At 42.9% G+C, this 26,306-nt stretch overlaps 1 protein-coding gene across 4 annotated transcripts in view; it reads right to left on the reverse strand.

Annotated features, from left to right (window-relative positions):
* Nucleotides 1-259: 259 nt before the first annotated feature.
* Nucleotides 260-26,306, reverse strand: part of LOC138651742 (rho guanine nucleotide exchange factor 7-like) — a 48,388-nt gene continuing 22,341 nt past the window's right edge. Inside the window, exons 5-12 of one of the 4 annotated variants that reach the window (XM_069742193.1) lie at nucleotides 15,632-15,718; nucleotides 14,900-14,972; nucleotides 14,469-14,611; nucleotides 11,918-12,064; nucleotides 11,405-11,491; nucleotides 5,678-5,753; nucleotides 3,386-3,462; nucleotides 362-3,128 (exon numbers count right to left, since the gene is read on the reverse strand). In XM_069742193.1, the coding sequence (XP_069598294.1) occupies nucleotides 3,060-3,128; nucleotides 3,386-3,462; nucleotides 5,678-5,753; nucleotides 11,405-11,491; nucleotides 11,918-12,064; nucleotides 14,469-14,611; nucleotides 14,900-14,972; nucleotides 15,632-15,718 (759 nt within the window). In that variant the 3' untranslated portion in view covers nucleotides 362-3,059. Of the gene's footprint in view, nucleotides 3,129-3,385; nucleotides 3,463-5,677; nucleotides 6,023-11,404; nucleotides 11,492-11,917; nucleotides 12,065-14,468; nucleotides 14,612-14,899; nucleotides 14,973-15,631; nucleotides 15,719-26,306 lie in introns of those variants that run through there. The other 3 variants (XR_011315525.1, XM_069742195.1, XM_069742194.1) reach the window with 3 other exon arrangements.

Here is a 26,306-nt window from a genome sequence, read left to right on the forward strand (position 1 = left end):
TGTGGATCCGGCATGGTGAGCTCCATCTCCTCGTTTATTTACTAATCAGAAGGGGCTTCAAGTTTGCCAGCAGAAGCAGACCACTCACGTGGTCACTGGATCAGGGTCATACTTATCGATTAGGTCATCACTACTTACAGCTCCTCCTCAGACTCTATCGTTGGCCATACGTAGTCCATTCATAGGACTCACTGAATTAAAATATTTAACTTTACAGAGTAAATTCTAGCACTTCATAGTTTCCAATGAGTAGCAAACATGAGAAAAATATACATTTTATCAAACACGAAGAGTAAAATAATGGCTACAGAAAACAGTGAAAACTAGTTATTATAAACAAAGTTGCAAAAAAAACAAAAAGTCAGTAAATAAATATTTTTATAAAACGAACAAGAAACAACAAAAAACATTTTCACTGTTCTACAAGATGGCTGATGTTGACCATAGATATGTAACCTAACACCTGAAACCTTTGCATTCTTGACCTTAACGAGCTTGAACATTGGCGGTCATACAATCCAGTAGCTACTAAACTTGGATTTGACCAATGCCAAAAAATAAAAGCTGACGTAATATTGTTGCTCACTATGACAGAGAACATATATTGTGGTAAGTAAGATCTATGACTCTATTGATCATACAGAAAGCTATTATTTTATTCCCTGAGTCTTTTTATTTCATGCTTTAGCTTAATCATTTACTTTGGAAAAATATTAAAATTCAATCTGGTCCATAAAAAATCGTCACTGGATGATCTGAGATGGTAATCTGGCCACTGTGATGGCTTGGTTCTTGGCATGTATATGGGCAAATTCCTTATTTAATCATGTATCTCCTCTCCAGATATCACCCTAGTAATGTAAGACGTGTAGGCTGGGAATTGCTCAATAACTCATGCACATTAAAAATGTTTGTTTTGAAATCAATATGTATCTCCCATGCAATGCAAAAAAGCATTAGCTAGATAAGTATGAATGTGATCTACATTCCAACTGAGAAGATGGAGATGACATTCAAGACCAAATTATCTTATTGGTTGGACATGTGGAAAATACAGTAAACTGCACTGATTACATTCTGAGAAAATTACTTTTTTTCTATGGCAAATACCTTCAAGCTTTCGTAATGGCTCTGGACCTATACCATACACCTTCAAGCCTTGGTAATGACGTTGGATCTTTAGTGTACACCTTCAAGCCTTCACAATGACTCTGAACCCATTGCACACACCTTCAAGCCTTTGTAATGACTCTGGGCCTATATCATGCACCTTCAAGCCTTGGTAATGGGTCTTTAACTATAGCATACACATTCAAGCCTTCATAATGACTCTGGGCCTATAGCATACTCCTCCAAGCCTTCATAATGACTCTGGACCTATGGCATGCACCTTCAAGCCTTGTTGATGACTCTGTACCTATAGCATACACCTTCAAGCCTTGGTAATGACGTTGGATCTTTAGTGAACACCTTCAAGCCTTCATAATGACTCTGAACCCATTGCACACACCTTCAAGCCTTTGTAATGACTCTGGGCCTATAGCATACTCCTCCAAGCCTTCATAATGACTCTGGACCTATGGCATGCACCTTCAAGCCTTGTTGATGACTCTGTACCTATAGCATACACCTTCAAGCCTTGGTAATGACGTTGGATCTTTAGTGAACACCTTCAAGCCTTCATAATGACTCTGAACCCATTGCACACACCTTCAAGCCTTTGTAATGACTCTGGGCCTATAGCATACTCCTCCAAGCCTTCATAATGACTCTGGACCTATGGCATGCACCTTCAAGCCTTTGTAATGACTCTGGACCTATATCATGCACCTTCAAGCCTTGGTAATGGCTCTTTAACTATAGCATACACATTCAAGCCTTCATAATGACTCTGGGCCTATAGCATACTCCTCCAAGCCTTCGTAATGACTCTGGACCTATGGCATGCACCTTCAAGCCTTGTTGATGACTCTGTACCTATAGCATACACCTTCAAGCCTTCATAATTACTATCGAGCTATAGATTACACCTTCAAGTCCTTGTAATTCCCCCGGACTTATAGAATACACCTTCAAGCCTTCATAATGACTATGGAGCTATAGCATGTGCCTTCATCCTTTGAAATTACTCTGGACCAATAGCGTGGACCTTCAAGCCTTTATAATGACTGTGCAGCTATAGAATACACCTCTAACCTTTGTAATGACTCCGGACATATAACATACATCCTCAAGCTTTAGTAATGACTTTGGACTAATATTTCGTTAAAAACCCTTGAGGTATAGGACCTATGAAATTGATCTCATGCCTTCATAATGATTTTGAGAAGACAAGTAAATGTTCCTATACACTTCTGAACACTCTCATCCAACCAACAGCTATTCCTCCAGACTTTTCCAGTTTAGTTTGGCTGAGTGTCTATATGTTCCCAACAGGACAGAGGTGAAGAAGTTGCTGCCAGACATCGGTGGCAGCACCTCTTCTCTAGGGGTAACAAAAAGATCTGATGTCAAATTTCATTATGTTCGATTCTTCTTTCAAATCATCACCTGGAGTAGAGTCATGAGGTCTCGATACATATGAGATAGTCATTCGGTTCAGAAAAAATTGGCAGGTTTGGATGACTTCTCTTTACTGTTTATATATGGGGACCTTAAGAATTGAATTTTTTACAATATGATCTCCATCTAGTGAGTCAAAATGTCTCATATAAGCACATTTCTATTACTTGTTCTTCAGAAACCTAAGTCATGTTTGGTGAAGAACACAAATGCAGTCTCGGCTCATATGTTCCAAAGACTTCTTTGGGTATTTTTGCTACAAATATGCTTTCATGCCTCATTGTGTCTTGCCTTTTTTGACTTGTCCTTTTTGCTTATGTTTTACTCAGGATTCTTGATCAATTAAAAATAGACAACGCTCCACCAAATCGTTCAGTATCCAGATGGCTCGTGGATGACGGGAAAGTTATGGGTTCCTCATCCTGTAGTCTTAGCAACGCGCTGACATTTAAGGGCAAAAATCGGTTCGTGATGACTGGATGTCCTCGAATCTTTCCTTATCTTCTATATTTAGGTGGCACAGAAGGAAGTGGGTGCAGGGCGACACGGCAATGGATATGACGAGGCTGCGAGACAACAGTGGTTAATTTAGTGTTGCCACAATATATTAAAACATTTAAGATTAAAATTGTGATTACAGCTGATAAAATGTACATTCTACATAAATAGTAAAGTGAATGTGGGACGTAGAACTCCTGGAGCCCCGATACTGTCTTTGTGTCCCGAAACTCTGTTAATTCTCATTAAAACCCAGTGAGTTGTCATACGAGAGTAACTAACTTTAGGAAATTATCAAATGTATTGAGAAAAGTTCAATAAGTACCTTCTGTAAATGGAAAATCCATTGGGTGTAATCTTCAGGAGTAATACAGGAAATTAATATGGGTTCCATAAGATCACCTAAAAAAATGTATTTCACATCTTTAGACTTTTTTGCTGTTACTATGAATCTTTTTTTAATAAATGGTTCGTCCGTATTGTGTAACCACGGTCTTGTCTACAGGGTGGGCCATGTATATGGATACACCTGGGTGCGCCATTTATAAAGTTGCATTCAAAAATGGCTGACTTCAAAATGGCCGCCATGGTCACCACTCATCATGAAATGGCTTAGAACCCATATACTAATATGCCTTAAACAGGAAGTTGATATCACCAACCATTCCCATTTGATTTAGGTGTATCCATATACATGGCCCACCCAGGTGTATCCATATAAATGGCCCACCCTGTACAAAATGAAGTTTCCAACAAGTAGTTTTTAGAACTGGCGGAAGAAAGATGGTGCCAACATTTTGACTGTGGCCGATGGGCAATTTTCTTACGGTAGAGCTATATTTATTTCCTACTTATAAAGCCCCAAATCCTATATTAGGGATCTGCTTTAACCTCTTTATCGCCTTCATCCATTATAGTATATCCTGGTGAGCAGGTAGTTCATGCATCATGCCATACTATAATGGCTGAAGGCGATAAAGAGGTTAAAGCAGATCCCTAATATAGGACCAAGATTCCACAATTTGGCCTCACTGGTGATCTGTCATCTGACATTGGGTCAGAACGAAAACAGCTAGGACACCAATATGGTAAGAGTGTAGTGTGGGCTCAAGAGTTGTGTCCTGACCATATGCAGCAGGTGTCATCTGTAACACCCCATTGCAATGGCTGAGACCAGAGCCCCTAAGTGGTTAGAAAGGGGGAGGATTCACCCGCTGTCAGCCTATCAGTGCATCTGCCATATGAAAGTGAGGGGTCTATGGGGTGACAGAAGATCCAGGGGACCAAACATGGCCAACTAGGAACGCCATGCACATAATAACAAAAGCCCAAAATGGAAAATAAACATCTAAATTTCTCAACCATGCTCACAACCCAGTGGGAGAGCCTCAAAGAGAGAAATTATCAAAGAAGTATAAATAAGACACTCCCACAACCTAGATCCATATCATAAAAAGACACACCGTAGCCCCAACGCGCGTTTCGCGTCGGCTTCGTCAGGGGACCGACGCGAAACGTGCGTTGGGGCTACGGTGTGGATCCTCCTTGATGCCATGTTATGGGTAAGAACTCGGGGTGGGAATGATTGGTTTACTTTAGTTTTTTGAGCCTTTGTATAGGGCCAAGTGATTTTTCATACGGACTAATATATCCCGTGTTTTTGTCTGCCCATATATGCACTATGCACTTTGTTATTTGGTTACGGCATCAAGAGTGACTCACACTGTTTTTGGTCTGTCCTACCTTCGTTTCCCTTGCTGAATTAGCTCGTTACCTTCTGTTTTGTATGATTTCAATTTGTATATATTAATGTTTTGTGAACCATGATACAATAAAATGTACAACTTGTTTGAATATGGACATATACTCCAGTGCCACCGTGCACATAAGTCTGTTAGGCACCACCTCTAAGAAGCTGCAAGATACAATGCAAATCTATATAACTCAGAAGTTTCCAAATATGTTATAGAAGAATCTAAGAATATTCTGGGAATAAAAAAAAAAAAAAGTAGAAATAAAATAACAAAAAAATAAAAAAAGTTGCTATCAATGTATTCGTAATGAATATAGTCGCCAAATGATTTATTCAGGAATTGCTTCAAAAAAACTAAACCCCCAAACAACAATGGTGAAATTACCGGGGGGGGGGAGGTTCCATCCCATCCCTTCCAAATTATACAATTTAGTCCAAAATGGTGCTTGTAAAAAAAAAAACTCAACATGTCCAACAATGTCCATTATACAGCTACATCAAAATCATCGAAAAAAAGGAATAAAAATGATTGCATTTGCCAAAAATATTGCATTGGTCTATATTAGGAAATGTGCTTGTTTGTTCACATCTACCCCCAATGGATTCAAGAGTTTATTGACGATGACCTAAATAAATAGATATATTAATCTGAGGCCTGTCTCGTTGGGACAACGCATAAGTATCTGAAACCGGTTTTTTTTTGTAACGATGACATGGAGGACCACTGCTAGGTGAAGACCCCACACCCCATAAAGTAACACTCCTTGTGACTATTTGTAATGATAGCTTTCTATAATCCTCGTAGTTTACTCTCCTTCATGGTGCCATCATGGATATTTCTCATGAAAGTCCCCGTCGGCTTACCCGCAATCAGGAACTCCAGCCGCCCGTCCCAAACTAGGCTTTCCTCAATGTGAATGGCGTTCAGTGGCAGAGTACCCTGTGACAGAAGGAGACGTCATCTCACCATTTACCCATGAAAAGTCCTTCATGATCCAGACAATGGCGGCCAGTACCGGGTACTCTAGGGATAGGCAAGGACGAATTCAGAAGATGATGAGTCCCAAAGAGAAGGCACTCCATTGAAGTGATACCAGAAGAGACCCTTCAGTCTCCCCATCTCCAACTTCTTACCCTCGTCTTCTATCTTTAGAGTTCTGTAATGGGTCACACCGCCAAGTAGTCATGGATGGGCCCCAAAGTCCATTTCTAGGGTTCAAATGCCCATTAAAAGGAATCTGTCACCAGATTTTTACCACCTAATCTGAAAGCAGTATAATGTAGCGAAAAAGATCTCGATTCCAGCGATGTGTCACTTACTGGGTTGCTTAGTGAAGTTTTGATAAAATCAGTGTTTTATCAGCAAGATATTATCACTAGAGGATTAGTAAACCTACGGCCAGGTAGGCATATTCATGAGCTCTGAATAACTCCACCTTCACTACTGATTGGCAGCCTTCTGCCCATGTACAGAAAGCTACCAATCAGTGGTGTGGGCGGGGCTATTCACAGCTCAGCACTTAGAGAACTGCTAGATCTGCAGCAGATAAAACAGGGATTGTATCAGAACTACAGCAAGCAGCTCAGTAAGTGATATATCTCTGGAATCAGCATCTTTTCCCCTACATTATGCTCCCGTTAAGAATATTTCTGTTCGACTCCTATACAATATTTCAACTGGATCCAATAAATGCGACTATATCATTGAATTATAGTTATATTTTATTGCTGAAATAACATTTACAAGGCCTAAAGTTACAGATGACACATCTCCTCTGTATATTGGCCATCTTCTTACAGCCTTCTCCTGCTTTGTGGGCCTCCACCATTTTCATTTTCAAAGTGCCAGGCAACTTCTTGTAATTTTTAAAATGTAGAAGATGATTTTTTATATATATATTGTACAGACCAAAAGTTTGGACACACCTTCTCATTTAAAGATTTTTCTGTATTTTCATGACTATGAACATTCACACTGAAGGCATCAAAACTATGAATTAACACATGTGGAATTATATACTTAACAAAAAAGTGTGAAACAACTGAAATTATGTCTTATATTCTAGGTTCTTCAAAGTAGCCACCTTTTGCTTTGATGACTGCTTTGTGCACTCTTGGCATTCTCTTGAGGAGCTTCAAGTGGTAGTCATGAAAATACAGAAAAATCTTTAAATTAGAAGGTGTGTCCAAACTTTTGGTCTGTACTGTGTATATATAGTTTTTTTCCGCAACTTTTTTCTTCACTTTATTTTTGCTTCCCGCTCACAACAACAGTAATTTTGATCGGGGTGCCCAAAATTTTACATGCCACTGTATCTATGTATACATACAGTATATATTTTTTGTTTATAATTGTAGCATGTCGAGATTTGTTCTCCAGCAGCCATATGGACCATAAAAAACAATAGTCTGAAAATGTACATTGTTTTTTATGGGAAAATGTTGGGGAAATATCCTGTGAAAAGGTTGTTGGGCTAGAAGGGTGTGCAGGTGAGCTGTGACATCACCTATTGTGAATGGTGGATCCTGTGTTATCTACTGTATATAGAGGTGTTATCAGTCACTGTACAGGAGGGGGAGGTGAGCTGTGACATCACCTATTGTGAATGGTGGATCCTGTGTTATCTACTGTATATAGAGGTGTTATCAGTCACTGTACAGGAGGGGGAGGTGAGCTGTGACATCACCTATTGTGAATGGTGGATCCTGTTTTATCTACTGTATGTAGAGGTGTTATCAGTCATTGTACAGGAGGAGGAGGTGAGCTGTGACATCACCTATTGTGGATGGTGGATCCTGTGTTATCTACTGTATATATAGGTGTTATCAGTCATTGTACAGGAGGAGGAGGTGAGCTGTGACATCACCTATTGTGGATGGTGGATCCTGTGTTATCTACTGTATATAGAGGTGTTATCAGTCATTGTACAGGAGGAGGAGGTGAGCTGTGACATCACCTATTGTGGATGGTGGATACTGTGTTATCTACTGTATATACAGGTGTTATCAGTCATTGTACAGGAGGAGGAGGTGAGCTGTGACATCACCTATTGTGGATGGTGGATACTGTGTTATCTACTGTATATAGAGGTGTTATCAGTCACTGTACAGGAGGGGGAGGTGAGCTGTGACATCACCTATTGTGAATGGTGGATCCTGTTTTATCTACTGTATGTAGAGGTGTTATCAGTCATTGTACAGGAGGAGGAGGTGAGCTGTGACATCACCTATTGTGGATGGTGGATCCTGTGTTATCTACTGTATATATAGGTGTTATCAGTCATTGTACAGGAGGAGGAGGTGAGCTGTGACATCACCTATTGTGGATGGTGGATCCTGTGTTATCTACTGTATATAGAGGTGTTATCAGTCATTGTACAGGAGGAGGAGGTGAGCTGTGACATCACCTATTGTGGATGGTGGATACTGTGTTATCTACTGTATATACAGGTGTTATCAGTCATTGTACAGGAGGAGGAGGTGAGCTGTGACATCACCTATTGTGGATGGTGGATCCTGTGTTATCTACTGTATATAGAGGTGTTATCAGTCACTGTACAGGAGGGGGAGGTGAGCTGTGACATCACCTATTGTGAATGGTGGATCCTGTGTTATCTACTGTATGTAGAGGTGTTATCAGTCATTGTACAGGAGGAGGAGGTGAGCTGTGACATCACCTATTGTGGATGGTGGATCCTGTGTTATCTACTGTATATAGAGGTGTTATCAGTCATTGTACAGGAGGAGGAGGTGAGCTGTGACATCACCTATTGTGAAGGGTGGATCCTGTGTTATCTACTGTATATAGAGGTGTTATCAGTCATTGTACAGGAGGAGGAGGTGAGCTGTGACATCACCTATTGTGGATGGTGGATCCTGTGTTATCTACTGTATATAGAGGTGTTATCAGTCATTGTACAGGAGGAGGAACAGGTGAGCTGTGACATCACCTACTGTGAATGGTGGATCCTGTGTTATCTACTGTATATAGAGGTGTTATCAGTCAAAGTACAGGAGGAGGAGGAGGAGGTGAGCTGTGACATCACCTACTGTGAATGGTGGATCCTGTGTTATCTACTGTATATAGAGGTGTTATCAGTCATTGTACAGGAGGAGGAGGCGAGCTGTGACATCACCTATTGTGGATGGTGGATCCTGTGTTATCTACTGTATATAGAGATGTTATCAGTCATTGCACAGGAGGAGGAGGTGAGCTGTGACATCACCTACTATGAATGGTGGATCCTGTGTTATCTACTGTATAGAGAGGTGTTATCAGTCATTGTGTAGGAGGAGGAGGTGAGCTGTGTCATCACCTACTGTGAATGGTGGATCCTGTGTTATCTACTGTATATAGAGGTGTTATCAGTCATTGTACAGGAGGGGGAGGTGAGCTGTGACATCACCTATTGTGAATGATGATCCTGTGTTATCTACTGTATATAGAGGTGTTATCAGTCATTGTACAGGAGGAGGAGGTGAGCTGTGACATCACCTATTGTGAATGGTGGATCCTGTGTTATCTACTGTATATAGAGGTGTTATCAGTCATTGTACAGGAGGAGGAGGTGAGCTGTGACATCTCCTATTGTGAATGGTGGATCCTGTGTTATCTACTGTATATAGAGGTGTTATCCGTTATTGTACAGGAGGAGGAGGTGAGCTGTGACATCACCTATTGTGGATGGTGGATCCTGTGTTATCTACTGTATATAGAGGTGTTATCAGTCATTGTACAGGAGGAGGAGGTGAGCTGTGACATCACCTATTGTGAATGGTGGATCCTGTGACCTACTGTATATAGAGGTGTTATCAGTCATTGTACAGGAGGAGGAGGTGAGCTGTGACATCACCTATTGTGAATGGTGGATCCTGTGACATCTACTGTATATAAAGGTGTTATCAGTCATTGTACAGGAAGAGGAGGTGAGCTGTGACATCACCTATTGTGAATGGTGGATCCTGTGTTATCTACTGTATATAGAGGTGTTATCAGTCATTGTACAGGAGGAGGAGGTGAGCTGTGACATCGCCTATTGTGAAAGATGGATCCTTTGTTATCTACTCTATATAGAGGTGTTATCAGTCATTGTACAGGAAGAGGAGGTGAGCTGTGACATCACCTATTGTGAATGGTGGATCCTGTGTTATCTACTGTATATAGAGGTGTTATTAGTCATTGTACAGGAGGAGGAGGTGAGCTGTGACATCACCTATTGTGAATGGTGGATCCTGTGATATCTACTGTATATTGAGGTGTTATCAGTCATTGTACAGGAGGGGGAGGTGAGCTGTGACATCACCTATTGTGAATGGTGGATCCTGTGTTATCTACTGTATATAGAGATGTTATCAGTCATTATACAGGAGGAGGTGAGCTGTGACATCACCTATTGTGAATGGTGGATCCTGTGTTATCTACTGTATATAGAGGTGTTATCATTCATTGTACAGGAGGAGGTGGTGAGCTGTGACATCACCTATTGTGAAAGGTGGATCCTGTGTTATCTACTGTATATAGAGGTGTTATCAATCATTGTACAGGAGGAGGTGGTGAGCTGTGACATCACCTATTGTGAATGGTGGATCCTGTGTTATCTACTGTATATAGAGGTGATATCAGTCATTGTACAGGAGGAGGAGGTGAGCTGTGACATCACCTATTGTGAATGGTGGATCCTGTGATATCTACTGTATATAGAGGTGTTATCAGTCATTGTACAGGAGGAGGAGGTGAGCTGTGACATCACCTATTGTGAATGGTGGATCTTGTGTTATCTACTGTATATAGAGGTGATATCAGTCATTGTACAGGAGGAGGAGGTGAGCTGTGACATCACCTATTGTGAATGGTGGATCCTGTGATATCTACTGTATATAGAGGTGTTATCAGTCATTGTACAGGAGGAGGAGGTGAGCTGTGACATCACCTATTGTGAATGGTGGATCCTGTGTTATCTACTGTATATAGAGGTGTTATCAGTCATTGTACAGGAGGAGGAGGTGAGCTGTGACATCACCTATTGTGAATGGTGGATCCTGTGTTATCTACTGTATATAGAGGTGTTATCAGTCATTGTACAGGAGGAGGAGGTGAGCTGTGACATCACCTATTGTGAATGGTGGATCCTGTGTTATCTACTGTATATAGAGGTGTTATCAGTCATTGTACAGGAGGAGGAGGTGAGCTGTGACATCACCTATTGTGAATGGTGGATCCTGTGTTATCTACTGTATATAGAGGTGTTATCAGTCATTGTACAGGAGGAGGAGGTGAGCTGTGACATCACCTATTGTGAATTGTGGATTCCGTGTTACCAACAGTATATAGAAATGGTTTTAGTTTCAGCAGATTATTTGGCATAATCACCATAGTGAAAACTGCATGATTTCGAGATTATTTTTAACCTAGATAGTAATTTGAAAAATAAGAAAAAGAAACAAGTCTAAACATTTTTTTTTTAAATGTTTAACATAAAATAGTTTTCATGTGGATTCTCTATTAGCTGAACAGTACAAAACAACAATAAACAGAGTGAAGGTATATAGTATATAATGGAGGACGCAGGAGAGCAGAAGACAAGACATTACCTGATGTGTCACTGATGTTTTATGGAGATCAACAGAGAGGAACACTAAGTCTTCAGGGAACAGCGCCAGGATGCGATCTTCAAAGTCCTGGGGATATGTTATCAATTATTAGTAACAATTTATTGTTCAGTGTTCAAAATGAAACAAAGAGGGAAAACATCCACCAAATACAAAGGAGAAAGCAGAAAGGTTGGCATGCACCGATATACTTCAGTCGTGACGTTTCGGCAACAAGATGCCTTTCTCAAGCCAAATCTGTGTAGGGAGATTTTGCGATGTAGAAATCGCCATGGCTGTAAAGCCAGTAACAGATCTGTGCCCTGGTGCTGACACTTTTATCATTGGCTCCTTTTTCTGATATTATACGCTATTATTTTATTTTTTTTTTTCAAACCAATACTTTAATCATTTATTTAAATCACTCTGCTGTACGATCTTCTCAAGAGGTTTCGCAGTTATAAAAGGCTTCTTCAGGGGGTTAATTACGGATCTAGTGTGTAAAGTTGTACCTACTCCATCTATCGTGTGCGCCGCGTGCACCGTGGATAGGAAAATCACCGGTCCCATGTGGTGGATGGCTTTCCCTTCCCATTTCTGGATGGGGCATGACGTCAAATGCTTGATCAATTCTCTCTTCTGCCATAACTGGTCGCAGGGAATCTTATAGAAGGATCAAAAAAAAAATGTTCATAATTGTGTAACTATATGATAAATAGAATTCTTACATCAGATATTAAAAGTTTGTCTGGCTTGGAAAATATATTTCCAAATGACCTTGTAATCCTAAGGTTAATACTTGGCGATCCACTGTTAATGATCTATTAGCCAGGATGACTAGCGGTTTTGTGTAATTCCAAATTTGGCCTGTAGGAGTGCTGCATGCAAATGAAATCCCCAGTTCCCCCAAGGGATCTCTCTTGTCTCATAGACTTAGTCACGTCCAGGTTATTATACATTTCCCATTGATGTCTATAGGAATTTGCTGATAGTACATGAGAAGGTCCATAAGCACAACATCATTGATCATGAGTAATACTAAGCCCTAATATTATGCCGGAACACATTTCTACATGAACATTTATAACTGGTTCAGTACATACCAAGGTGTAATCATATACAGGAAAAAAAATGTACTGCATGATGATGACCAAAGATTTTATTAATATATCAAAATACAAAAACGTACAATATTGAAAGGTTAAAAAGTGGGAAACCACAAGGTGGCGCCACAGTCCCATGTACTGTATGTACCAAAGTGGTAACTATATGCAGGTGCAGGCAAAGGGCTTAATCACATACATAAAAGCTAAGACCGATATAGATATATATATATATATATATAATTTTATTTATATAGCGCTATATATATATATATATATATATATATATATATATATATACACTAGATTGTGGCCCGATTCTAACCATCGGGTATTCTAGAATATGCATGTCCCCGTAGTATATGGACAATGATGATTCCAGAATTCGAGGCAGACTGTGCCTGTCGCTGATTAATCGAGGCAACCTTTATGACATCATCGTCGCCATGGCAACCATTATGACATCTACGTCGATACTGTGCCCGACGCTGAAACAGAAACGTGGGATTTCTACGTCCTTTATGACATCATCGTCGCTGTGCCCGTTGCTGATTGGTCGAGGCCTGGCAGCCTCGACCAATCAGACGCGGGATATCTACGTCCTTTATGACATCATCGTCGCCATGGCAACCATTATGACATCTACGTCGATACTGTGCCCGTCGCTGAATCAGAAACATGGGATTTCTACGTCCTTTATGACATCATCGCCGCTGTGCCCGTCGCTGATTGGTCGAGGCCTGGCGGCCTCGACCAATCAGAGACGCGGGATTTCTACGTCGATCCTGTGCCCGTCTCTGATTGGTCGAGGCCTGGCGGCCTCGACCAATCAGAGACGTGGGATTTCCAGGACAGACAGACAGACAGAAAGACAGACAGACGGAAAAACCCTTAGACAATTATATATATAGATAGTATATACAGTATATACACAGATAAAGGGTTACTGGCTCACAGAGAAATCCTGGGTAGTACTGGGAAATCTATACCCCTTAACCAATCCTACATAGAGCACTCTAAGGAAAGGTAATAGAAATGCAACCTGTAGTAAGGTCGCGGCGCACACCAGACAGCCCGACGTACGTTTCGCCGATTAGCCTTCTTCCGGGGGTGCTGTCACTCTCACACACACAACTATCTAAACTAGCAGTATACCAGTCACCGTCCACACACCAGATCTTTAATTTATCAGAGTAAGGTCCTATACTTGAATACACGCCGCTTTTATGCACCTCTACGAATGGTCATGACCCCATCTTCCACCCTGACCGGATTCACCAATGGGATCTGCCATGAGTAGCCACCTGTCCACATCCAAGATGATGCACGTTGCCCCGCTAATCCAGACGGGCCACAGGACCTGGGAAACGACGCCCGATCACATGACCAGAGTCGCCCTCAAATGACCCATGTGGGCGATGTTTTCCCAGGTCCTGTGGCCGGAGCGGTACTTTGATGGGGTCCCACGATACGCATTTCTATTACCTTTTCTTAGAGTGCTTTATGTAGGATTGGCTAAGGGGTATAGCTTTCCCAGCACTACACAGAATTTCTCTGAGAGCCGGTAAACTTTTAGGCATCTGTGTATGTGTAGTAGGTGTAATAATAGAAATATTAGCAAATATCTCCAATTAGAAATGTAGCATAGTTCTTCTGATTTTCGCCATGTCTCTTTTCTCATGTGCAGGCATTGCAGGACCTCATGTATCCATGCTTACGGCCACTGATATAGTGACAGCTAGTTGCTAGAGGTCGTGACCATGGATACCTAAGGTTCTGCAATGCCTGCACATGAGGAAAAAGACATAGCGAATCAGAAGAACTGTACTATATTTCTAACTGGAGATATTTGCTAATATTATTATTATTACACCTACTACATATTGGGATAGGATCTTGGAGATGGGAATACCCCTAATGCTGTAATTATATAGGCCCCTTATTTTTACTCATTGTGAACTCACCAGATATGATAAAACGCTGATTGCTGGAGAAACTGGAGAGTGATGGCTGTTCGCTTCTTGTATGTGCTTTTGCAAAGCTGAAATCCAAAGACTCTTCTCCCTTGAGCTCAGACAGGACACTTGGCGCGGCTCAATCATCGGACCTCAACAGAGATTAATGGAAGATACAAAAGTGTTAGGCCGTATTCACACATCAGTATTTTTTGGCATATTATTGCGGATCTGTGAATCTGGCCGTAAAGGACATTTTCCGGTAAACGTATTTATTCCGTTCCATCATCACCTTCCATATTTTTGTGGGAGAGGACCCTCTTTATGTGGACAAGGGCATAGGTGGCAGCTCGTGGGCTCTAGGTGCCACCATGACATTATGCCTTGGCCATTGTATACAGATAAGGCAGTGAACTGAAAAAAATGGTTAAATTACTTACCGCTGACTTCAAAGTTATAGCCAGTTTTGGACGGTTCACAGACTACACGCATTCCCGATAGAGGGAGTAGTCCCTGAAAATCAAATAAAGTCGGACGGTCAGGAAATGTTCAAGAAATGTATTTATTGCTTAAGTGACTACTTCAATTATTACAGCAGAATGTAAATTATGACTGTACAATTCATGCTGGGAGATGAGAACAGTCCCAGCTCCTATAGTGCTGGCAGAATGCTGATAGCGAGGAACCACCCATTCAACAATACTGGATGTCAAGTTACAGAACATGGGAATCAGGATATGTTAGACTGATATGTTCAGCAAATACAGTTTTAACTTGACGTGGAGGATTAGGGCTTTTTTTAACAGATTTTGTGTGAAATGACAGGTGTCCTTTAAATTTTTTTGGAGTTGCACTTTTTTTTTTGTATTGCGATCACTCTATAAGTTTATATGTGAAAAAAATATGGTTTGTGATCAGAAAAATTCCCAAGATAGCGCGTTATCCCCGATCCACAGGATAGGAGATAACTTGCCAATCACAGGAGTCCAAGTGCTGGTACCAGCGATCTCCAGAATGGGGGTCTCGAAACCAGGGACCATGCTCTAACCCCATCTTAAAAAGAGAAGAGGTGTGCACGCTCAATGTGTCAGGTTACTGAGCCCCGTCCTCGCTGAGATAATGGGGACTTAAAAGGGAAAAGCATTTTATTACAAGCATTTATCGTTCCTTACCTGATATATAAATCTCCTCTCCCGATGATCCATGGAAAGAATTAACAAGTGCAGAGGAAACAGTACCATGAAGCACTCCGACATCTCCTGCAGAGAAAATACAAAGGTGTCAGATACTGGAAGATCAGTAGGTAATTGGTCAGGACCAGTTTACCGATGAAGCTCATTGTACGGCTGTACAAGTTCTCTCCTCGTACAATAAAAAATGTGATATCTGTAAAGTGCTAGTGCTGAGAAATAAAGCCCTGACGCCGCATGCAAATTACACTAGACATACATCAGGGGCATGTTTATTCTATGTCAGTGCAAACACTCTACATGAGTACATGGACACTCCCCCCCAGATTCTATAAGAGTACATGGACACTCCCCCAGATTCTATAAGAGTACATGGACACTCCCCCAGATTCTACATGAGTACATGGACACTCCCCCAGATTCTATAAGAGTACATGGACACACCCACAGATTGTACATGAGTACATGGACACTCCCCCAGATTCTACATGAGTACATGGACACTCCCCCAGATTCTATAAGAGTACATGGACACTCCCCCAGATTCTACATGAGTACATGGGGTAAAGTTTCTCCTTATGGAGAGTGACATACCATCTCTGGCTTGTCAAGGTAAGGAGGCTTATTCGCCGTGCAATGCTCCTCTGGGAAATATAATATGCAAATTGCCTCTTCTGAGAAAAAGAGGACTTAAACTCTATAACACCACCTGTTGGAAGTAGCGATCCTACAAGTCACAATCAACCCTTTTAACGAGTCGTGCAATATGACGTAGGATAAAAGCCAAATCAGTATCTCAATTCGCAGACACGGTGTTTCGGGCTGTTGGCCCTCGTCAGTGCGAAGCATGAGAACTAATTTGGCTAGGTGAGAGGCTCTGGACTGGGGTCTAAGGGGTATCGTTTCTCCTTATGGAGAGTGACATACCATCTCTGGCTTGTCAAGGTAAGGAGGCTTATTCGCCGTGCAATGCTCCTCTGGGAAATATAATATGCAAGCCCGAAACACCGTGTCTGCGAGTTGAGATACTGATTTGGCTTTTATCCTAAGTCATATTGTACGACTCGTTAAAAGGGTTGATTGTGACTTGTAGGATCGCTATTTCCAACAGGTGGCGCTATAGAGTTTGAGTCCTCTTTTTCTCAAAAGAGGCAATTTGCACATGAGTACATGGACACTCCCCCAGGTTCTATATGAGTACATGGACACTTCCCCAGATTCTACATGAGCACATGGACACTCCCCCTGATTCTATGTGAGTACATGGACACTCCCCATATTCTATATGAGTACTCGGACACTCCCCCAGATTCTACATGAGTACATGGACACTCCCTCAGATTCTATATGAGTACATGGACACTCCCCCCGATTCTAGATGAGTACATGGACACTCCCCCAGATTCTATTTAAGAACACTGACACTCTTTTAAATTCTACTTGACTACATGAACACTATTCCAGATTTTATTTAAGTACATGAACACTACTCCAGATCCTATAAGAGTGCATGGACACCCCCCCAGATTCTACATGAGTACATGGACACACCCACAGATTCTACATGAGTACATGGACACTCCCCCAGATTCTATATAACTTCATGAACACTACGCCATATTCTATAAGAGTGCATGGATAGTTCCCCAGATTTTAGGTACATGGACACTCCCCCATATCCTGTAAGAGTGCATGGATAGTCCTCCAGATTTTAAGTATATGGACACAGATTCTATTTTAGTACATGGGCAATCTCACAAATTCTACATGACTACATTGACACTCTCTCAAATTCCATTTGAGTACATGGACACTACCCTAGATGTTATTTATGTTCATGGACACTCCCCCAGATTCTACATGAGTGCACGGACACTCCCTCACATTCTACATGAGTACATAGACACTCCACTAGACTTTATTTAAGTGCATAAATACTCCCCAGATTCGATTTGAGTACATGCACGTGGAGCGCCCCCAGACACAGGGCCACAGGTTCTCGGTACCGGTCCTCTCTGTCTCGGTGCTGGAGTTGTCACGGTGGCTAGACCCGGTCCGTGACCCTGCTAAGGGGCGTCCAATGAAAGGTGATGGTGCGTGGTGCAAGGTGCGAGGAATAACGAGGACATAGGATTGTAGTCTCTTTACCTTTACTGAAAGCTTCGGGGTCCGCAGTCCAGAGCATGGCTAACGGGGCTGGCTGAGACCGGCCAGTCCGAAGGCACATCCAGAGTTCCCTTTGCAGGTGGGAATCAGTGTCTACCTTCTAGCACCTGTGTGTTGTAGTCCTTTCCTGCTGAGCACCACGGAATAGTCCTCACAACTGTCAAATCTGTTCCTTCTCTCTCTCTCCGTCCCCCAGATTATATGGCTTGGACGCACCTTTATGACAGGTAGGCCTGGAGTTATTCTGGGACCCTAGAGACGCCCCTCTCCCACGATTGCCTCCTATGTCTTCTTAGGTGATGTATGGTAGACAGCCAACCTGTAATTAACTGTCCTGCCGCTGTTTGAAGTAATGCGTAAGTAAGTCTGTTACTTCCTCGGTGCTCCGGCCACTGGCTACGCGCCTCAGAAGAATGTTGCCAATCTCGGGGCACGACTCCTTCTGGTTATATCTCCTTCGTACAATGATCCCACTTCTCACTTCTCCACAATATCCTTCTCTTCGTATCCTTCCTTGAGATACCGCCGCAAGGTAGTGCAGGCGCGGTCCCGTAACAATCTGTCCTTTCTGCTAGGTACCTGCCAGATTCCCAGTTCTGACAGGTCCTCCCTGGAGCTCTCCCAGGCTGCGTTCTGACCTAACTTCCTATCCAACCCCCAGTTTTACCAGTGTGAGGAGTGGCCTAGCACATAGTGCCTTTTGCTCCCCCTGGTGGCCGGAGTGTGAAGTGTAGTGTGTGATTGTGATACCTGGTCAAGTGAACTCCTTTAGTGCAATCAGACATAACATCACTCCCCTTAGCGGCAGAGCGACATTACTGCAATGACCAGGACTCTGGGGCGCTGCACACGCTCCCCTAGATTCTATTTGACACATGGACACTACCCCAGATTCTACATGAGTAGATAATAATAATCTTTATTTTTATATAGCGCTAACATATTCTGCAGCGCTTTACAGGTTGCACACATTATCATCACTGTCCCTGATGGGGCTCACAATCTAAATTTCCTATCAGTATGTCTTTGGAATGTGGGAGGAAACCGGAGAACCCGCAGGAAACCCACGCAAACACGGAGAGAACATACAAATTCTTTGCAGATGTTGTCCTTGGTGGGGTTTGAAACCAGGACTCCAGCGCTGCAAGGCTGCTGTGCTAACCACTGCACTACCGTGCTGCAGATGTAGATGGACAATCCCCTAGATTTTATTTAAGTACATGGACACTCCCCCAAATTCTACATGTGTACATGGACACCCTCCCTGAATCTATTTGAGTACATGCACACTGGTCTAGATGTTATTTAAATACATGGACACTCCCTCAAATTCTAAATGAATGCCTGGACACTCCCCCAGATTCTATGTGAGTACATGGACACTGCTCCAGATTCTATGTGAGGACATGGATAATCTCACAAATCTCATGAGAACATTGACACTCTCCCAAATTCCATTTGAGAACGTAGACACCACCCTAGATGTTATTTAAGCACATGGACACTCCCTCAAATTCTACATGAGTACATGGACATTCCCCTACATTTCATGTAAGGACAAGGATACTCCCCAAGATTCTATTTGAGTACATGCACTCTTCCCTAGATTTTATCTAAGTACATAGACACTCCCCCAAATTCTACATGAGTACATGGACACTCCCCCAGATTGTATTTGAGCACATGGACACTGTTATGTTTGCTAATGACAGATGTTATGAAGGCAATCCAGAAACACAGTGTGCTTAGCGATCAGAGCGCACACAGTGATCTGACAAATACCCAAAAATACAAGAACGAGCTCTGAGACGTGGAAACTCTGTAGACTGCACACCTGATCCTATCCTAAACACAACTAAAAGCGGCTGTGGATTGCGCCTAACAACTACCTAGGCAACTCGGCACAGCCTAAGAAACTAGCTAGCCTGAAGATAGAAAAATAGGCCTGACTTGCCCCAGAGAAATTCCCCAAAGGAAAAGGCAGCCCCCCACATATAATGACTGTGAGTAAGATGAAAAGACAAAACGTAGGGATGAAATAGATTCAGCAAAGTGGGGCCCGATATTCTAGGACAGAGCGAGGACAGTAAAGCGAACTTTGCAGTCTACAAAAAACCCTAAAGCAAAACCATGCAAAGGGGGCAAAAAAAACCCACCGTGCCGAACTAACGGCACGGCGGTACACCCTTTGCGTCTCAGAGCTTCCAGCAAAACAAAAGACAAGCTGGACAGAAAAAAAGCAACAAAAAAGCAAAAAGCACTTAGCTATACAGAGCAGCAGGTCACAGGAACAATCAGGAGAAGCTCAGATCCAACACTGAAACATAGACAAGGAGCAAGGATAGCAGCATCAGGCGGAGTTAAGTAATGAAGCAGTTAACGAGCTCACCAGAACACCTGAGGGAGGAAGCTCAGAAGCTGCAGTACCACTTGTGACCACAGGAGTGAATTCAGCCACAGAATTCACAACAGTACCCCCCCCTTGAGGAGGGGTCACCAAACCCTCACCAGAGCCCCCAGGCCGACCAGGATGAGCCGCATGAAAGGCACGAACAAGATCGGAAGCATGAACATCAGAGGCAAAAACCCAGGAATTATCTTCCTGAGCATAACCCTTCCATTTAACCAGATACTGGAGTTAACGTCTAGAAACACGAGAATCCAAAATCTTCTCCACAATATACTCCAATTCCCCCTCCACCAAAACCGGGGCAGGAGGCTCAACAGATGGAACCATAGGTGCCACGTATCTCCGCAACAACGACCTATGGAATACATTATGTATGGAAAAGGAGTCTGGGAGGGTCAAACGAAAAGACACAGGATTGAGAACCTCAGAAATCCTATACGGACCAATAAAACGAGGTTTAAATTTAGGAGAGGAAACCTTCATAGGAATATGACGAGAAGATAACCAAACCAGATCCCCAACACGAAGTCGGGGACCCACACGGCGTCTGCGATTAGCGAAAAGTTGAGCTTTCTCCTGGGACAAGATCAAATTGTCCACTACCTGAGTCCAGATCTGCTGCAACCTATCCACCACAGAATCCACACCAGGACAGTTCGAAGACTCAACCTGTCCTGAAGAGAAACGAGGATGGAACCCAGAATTGCAAAAAAATGGAGAAACCAAGGTAGCCGAGCTGGCCCGATTATTAAGGGCGAACTCAGCCAACGGCAAAAAGGACACCCAATCATCCTGGTCTGCAGAAACAAAACATCTCAGATATGTTTCCAAGGTCTGATTAGTTCGTTCGGTCTGGCCATTAGTCTGAGGATGGAAAGCCGAGGAAAAGGATAGGTCAATGCCCATCCTACCACAAAAGGCTCGCCAAAACCTTGAAACAAACTGGGAACCTCTGTCAGAAACAATATTCTCAGGAATGCCATGCAACCGATCCACATGCTGAAAGAACAAAGGTACCAAATCAGAGGAGGAAGGCAATTTAGCCAAGGGCACCAGATGGACCATTTTAGAAAAGCGATCACAGACCACCCAAATGACTGACATCTTTTGAGAAACGGGAAGGTCAGAAATGAAATCCATCGAAATACAGTGGGGCAAAAAAGTATTTAGTCAGTCAGCAATAGTGCAAGTTCCACCACTTAAAAAGATGAGAGGCGTCTGTAATTTACATCATAGGTAGACCTCAACTATGGGAGACAAACTGAGAAAAAATATCCAGAAAATCACATTGTCTGTTTTTTTAACATTTTATTTGCATATTATGGTGGAAAATAAGTATTTGGTCAGAAACAAAATTTCATCTCAATACTTTGTAATATATCCTTTGTTGGCAATGACAGAGGTCAAACGTTTTCTGTAAGTCTTCACAAGGTTGCCACACACTGTTGTTGGTATGTTGGCCCATTCCTCCATGCAGATCTCCTCTAGAGCAGTGATGTTTTTGGCTTTTCGCTTGGCAACACGGACTTTCAACTCCCTCCAAAGGTTTTCTATAGGGTTGAGATCTGGAGACTGGCTAGGCCACTCCAGGACCTTGAAATGCTTCTTACGAAGCCACTCCTTCGTTGCCCTGGCGGTGTGCTTTGGATCATTGTCATGTTGAAAGACCCAGCCACGTTTCATCTTCAATGCCCTTGCTGATGGAAGGAGGTTTGCACTCAAAATCTCACGATACATGGCCCCATTCATTCTTTCATGTACCCGGATCAGTCGTCCTGGCCCCTTTGCAGAGAAACAGCCCCGAAGCATGATGTTTCCACCACCATGCTTTACAGTAGGTATGGTGTTTGATGGATGCAACTCAGTATTCTTTTTCCTCCAAACACGACAAGTTGTGTTTCTACCAAACAGTTCCAGTTTGGTTTCATCAGACCATAGGACATTCTCCCAAAACTCCTTTGCATCATCCAAATGCTCTCTAGCAAACTTCAGACGGGTCCGGACATGTACTGGCTTAAGCAGTGGGACACGTCTGGCACTGCAGGATCTGAGTCCATGGTGGCGTAGTGTGTTACTTATGGTAGGCCTTGTTACATCGGTCCCAGCTCTCTGCAGTTCATTCACTAGGTCCCCCCGCGTGGTTCTGGGATTTTTGCTCACCGTTCTTGTGATCATTCTGACCCCACGGGGTGGGATTTTGCGTGGAGCCCCAGATCGAGGGAGATTATCAGTGGTCTTGTATGTCTTCCATTTTCTAATTATTGCTCCCACTGTTGATTTCTTCACTCCAAGCTGGTTGGCTATTGCAGATTCAGCCTTCCCAGCCTGGTGCAGGGCTACAATTTTGTTTCTGGTGTCCTTTGACAGCTCTTTGGTCTTCACCATAGTGGAGTTTGGAGTCAGACTGTTTGAGGGTGTGCACAGGTGTCTTTTTATACTGATAACAAGTTTAAACAGGTGCCATTACTACAGGTAATGAGTGGAGGAAAGAGGAGACTCTTAAAGAAGAAGTTACTGGTCTGTGAGAGCCAGAAATCTTGATTGTTTGTTTCTGACCAAATACTTATTTTCCACCATAATATGCAAATAAATTGTTAAAAAAAACAGACAATGCGATTTTCTGGATTTTTTTTTCTCAGTTTGTCTCCCATAGTTGAGGTCTACCTATGATGTAAATTACAGACGCCTCTCATCTTTTTAAGTGGTGGAACTTGCACTATTGCTGACTGACTAAATACTTTTTTGCCCCACTGTATGTGTCCAAGGCCTCTTTGGGACCGGCAAGGGCAAAAGCAACCCACTGGCACGAGAACAGCAGGGCTTAGCCCTAGCACAAATCCCACAGGACTGCACAAAAGTACGTACATCCCGTGACAGAGATGGCCACCAGAAGGATCTAGCCACTAACTCTCTGGTACCAAAGATTCCAGGATGACCAGCCAACACCGAACAATGAAGTTCAGAGATAAGTTTATTAGTCCACCTATCAGGGACGAACAGTTTCTCTGCTGGACAACGATCAGGTTTATTCGCCTGAAATTTTTGCAGCATCCGCCGCAAATCAGGGGAGATGGGAGACACAATGACTCCTTCCTTGAGGATACCCGCTGGCTCAGATAAACCCGGAGAGTCGGGCACAAAACTCCTAGACAGAGCATCCGCCTTGACATTTTTAGAGCCCGGAAGGTACGAAATCACAAAGTCGAAGCGGGCAAAAAATAACGACCAACGGGCCTGTCTAGGATTCAAGCGCTTGGCAGACTCGAGATAAGTCAAGTTCTTATGATCAGTCAATACCACCACGCGATGCTTAGCTCCTTCAAGCCAATGACGCCACTCCTCGAATGCCCACTTCATGGCCAGCAACTCTCGATTGCCCACATCATAATTACGCTCAGCGGGCGAAAACTTCCTGGAAAAGAAAGCACATGGTTTCATCACTGAGCAATCAGAACCTCTCTGTGACAAAACCGCCCCTGCTCCAATCTCAGAAGCATCAACCTCGACCTGGAACGGAAGAGAAACATCTGGCTGACACAACACAGGGGCAGAATAAAAACGACGCTTCAACTCCTGAAAAGCTTCCACAGCAGCAGAAGACCAATTAACCAAATCAGCACCTTTCTTGGTCAAATCGGTCAATGGTTTGGCAATGCTAGAAAAATTACAGATGAAGCGACGATAAAAATTAGCAAAGCCCAGGAACTTTTGCAGACTTTTCAGAGATGTCGGCTGAATCCAATCCTGGATGGCTTGGACCTTAACTGGATCCATCTCGATAGTAGAAGGGGTAAAGATGAACCCCAAAAATGAAACTTTCTGCACACCGAAGAGACACTTTGATCCCTTCACAAACAAAGAGTTAGCACGCAGGACCTGAAAAACCATTCTGACCTGCTTCACATGAGACTCCCAATCATCTGAGAAGATCAAAATGTCATCCAAGTAAACAATCAGGAATTTATCCAGATACTCACGGAAGATGTCATGCATAAAAGACTGAAACACAGATGGAGCATTGGCAAGTCCGAACGGCATCACTAGATACTCAAAATGACCCTCGGGCGTATTGAATGCAGTTTTCCATTCATCTCCTTGCCTGATTCTCACCAGATTATACGCACCACGAAGATCTATCTTAGTGAACCAACTAGCCCCCTTAATCCGAGCAAACAAGTCAGATAACAATGGCAAGGGATACTGAAATTTAACAGTGATCTTATTAAGAAGGCGGTAATCAATACACGGTCTCAGCGAACCATCCTTCTTGGCTACAAAGAAGAACCCTGCTCCCAGTGGTGATGACGATGGGCGAATATGTCCCTTCTCCAGGGATTCCTTCACATAACTGCGCATAGCGGCGTGTTCGGGCACGGATAAATTAAATAATCGACCTTTAGGGAATTTACTACCAGGAATCAAATTGATAGCACAATCACAATCCCTATGCGGAGGTAGAGCATCGGACTTGGGCTCTTCAAATACATCCTGATAATCAGACAAGAACTCTGGGACCTCAGAAGGGGTGGATGACGAAATCGACAAAAATGGAACATCACCATGTACCCCCTGACAACTCCAGCTGGATACCGACATGGAATTCCAATCCAATACTGGATTATGGGTTTGTAGCCATGACAACCCCAACACGACCACATCATGCAGATTATGCAACACCAGAAAGCGAATAACTTCCTGATGTGCAGGAGCCATGCACATGGTCAGCTGGGCCCAGTATTGAGGTTTATTCTTGGCCAAAGGTGTAGCATCAATTCCTCTCAATGGAATAGGACACCGCAAAGGCTCCAAGAAAAACCCACAACGTTTAGCATAATCCAAATCCATCAGATTCAGGGCAGCGCCCGAATCCACAAACGCCATGACAGAAAACGACGACAAAGAGCATATCAAGGTAATGGACAGAAGGAATTTGGACTGTACAGTACCAATGACGGCAGACCTAGCGGACCGCTTAGTGCGCTTAGGACAATCAGAGATAGCATGAGTGGAATCACCACAGTAGAAACACAGACCATTCAGACGTCTGTATTCCTGCCGTTCAACTCTAGTCATAGTCCTATCGCACTGCATAGGCTCAGGTTTAACCTCAGGCAGTACCGCCAAATGGTGCACAGATTTACGCTCGCGCAAGCGTCGACCGATCTGAATGGCCAAAGACAAAGACTCATTCAAACCAGCAGGCATAGGAAATCCCACCATGACATCCTTAAGAGCCTCAGAGAGACCCTTTCTGAACAAAGCTGCCAGCGCAGATTCATTCCACTGAGTGAGTACTGACCATTTCCTAAATTTCTGACAATATACTTCTATATCATCCTGACCCTGGCACAAAGCCAGCAAATTTTTCTCAGCCTGATCCACTGAATTAGGCTCATCGTACAGCAATCCGAGCGCCAGGAAAAACGCATCGACACTACTCAATGCAGGGTCTCCTGGCGCAAGAGAAAATGCCCAGTCTTGAGGGTCGCCGCGCAAAAAAGAAATAATAATCAAAACCTGTTGAATAGGATTACCAGAAGAATGAGGTTTCAAGGCCAGAAATAGCTTACAATTATTTTTGAAACTTAGAAACTTAGTTCTATCTCCAAAAAACAAATCAGGAATAGGAATTCTTGGTTCTAACATAGATTTCTGATCAATAGTATCTTGAATTTTTTGTACATTTATAACGAGATTATCTATTGAAGAGCACAGACCCTGAATATCCATGTCCACACCTGTGTCCAGAATCACCCAAATGTCTAGGGGGAAAAAAAAAAGTGAACACAGAGCAGAAAAAAAAAAAAAAAATGATGTCAGAACTTTTTCTTTCCCTCTATTGAGAATCATTAGTTAGGCTCCTTGTACTGTTATGTTTGCTAATGACAGATGTTATGAAGGCAATCCAGAAACACAGTGTGCTTAGCGATCAGAGCGCACACAGTGATCTGACAAATACCCAAAAATACAAGAACGAGCTCTGAGACGTGGAAACTCTGTAGACTGCACACCTGATCCTATCCTAAACACAACTAAAAGCGGCTGTGGATTGCGCCTAACAACTACCTAGGCAACTCGGCA

Source organism: Ranitomeya imitator, chromosome 10 (assembly GCF_032444005.1).
Source record: "Ranitomeya imitator isolate aRanImi1 chromosome 10, aRanImi1.pri, whole genome shotgun sequence".
In the NCBI taxonomy this organism is placed as follows: domain Eukaryota; kingdom Metazoa; phylum Chordata; class Amphibia; order Anura; family Dendrobatidae; genus Ranitomeya; species Ranitomeya imitator.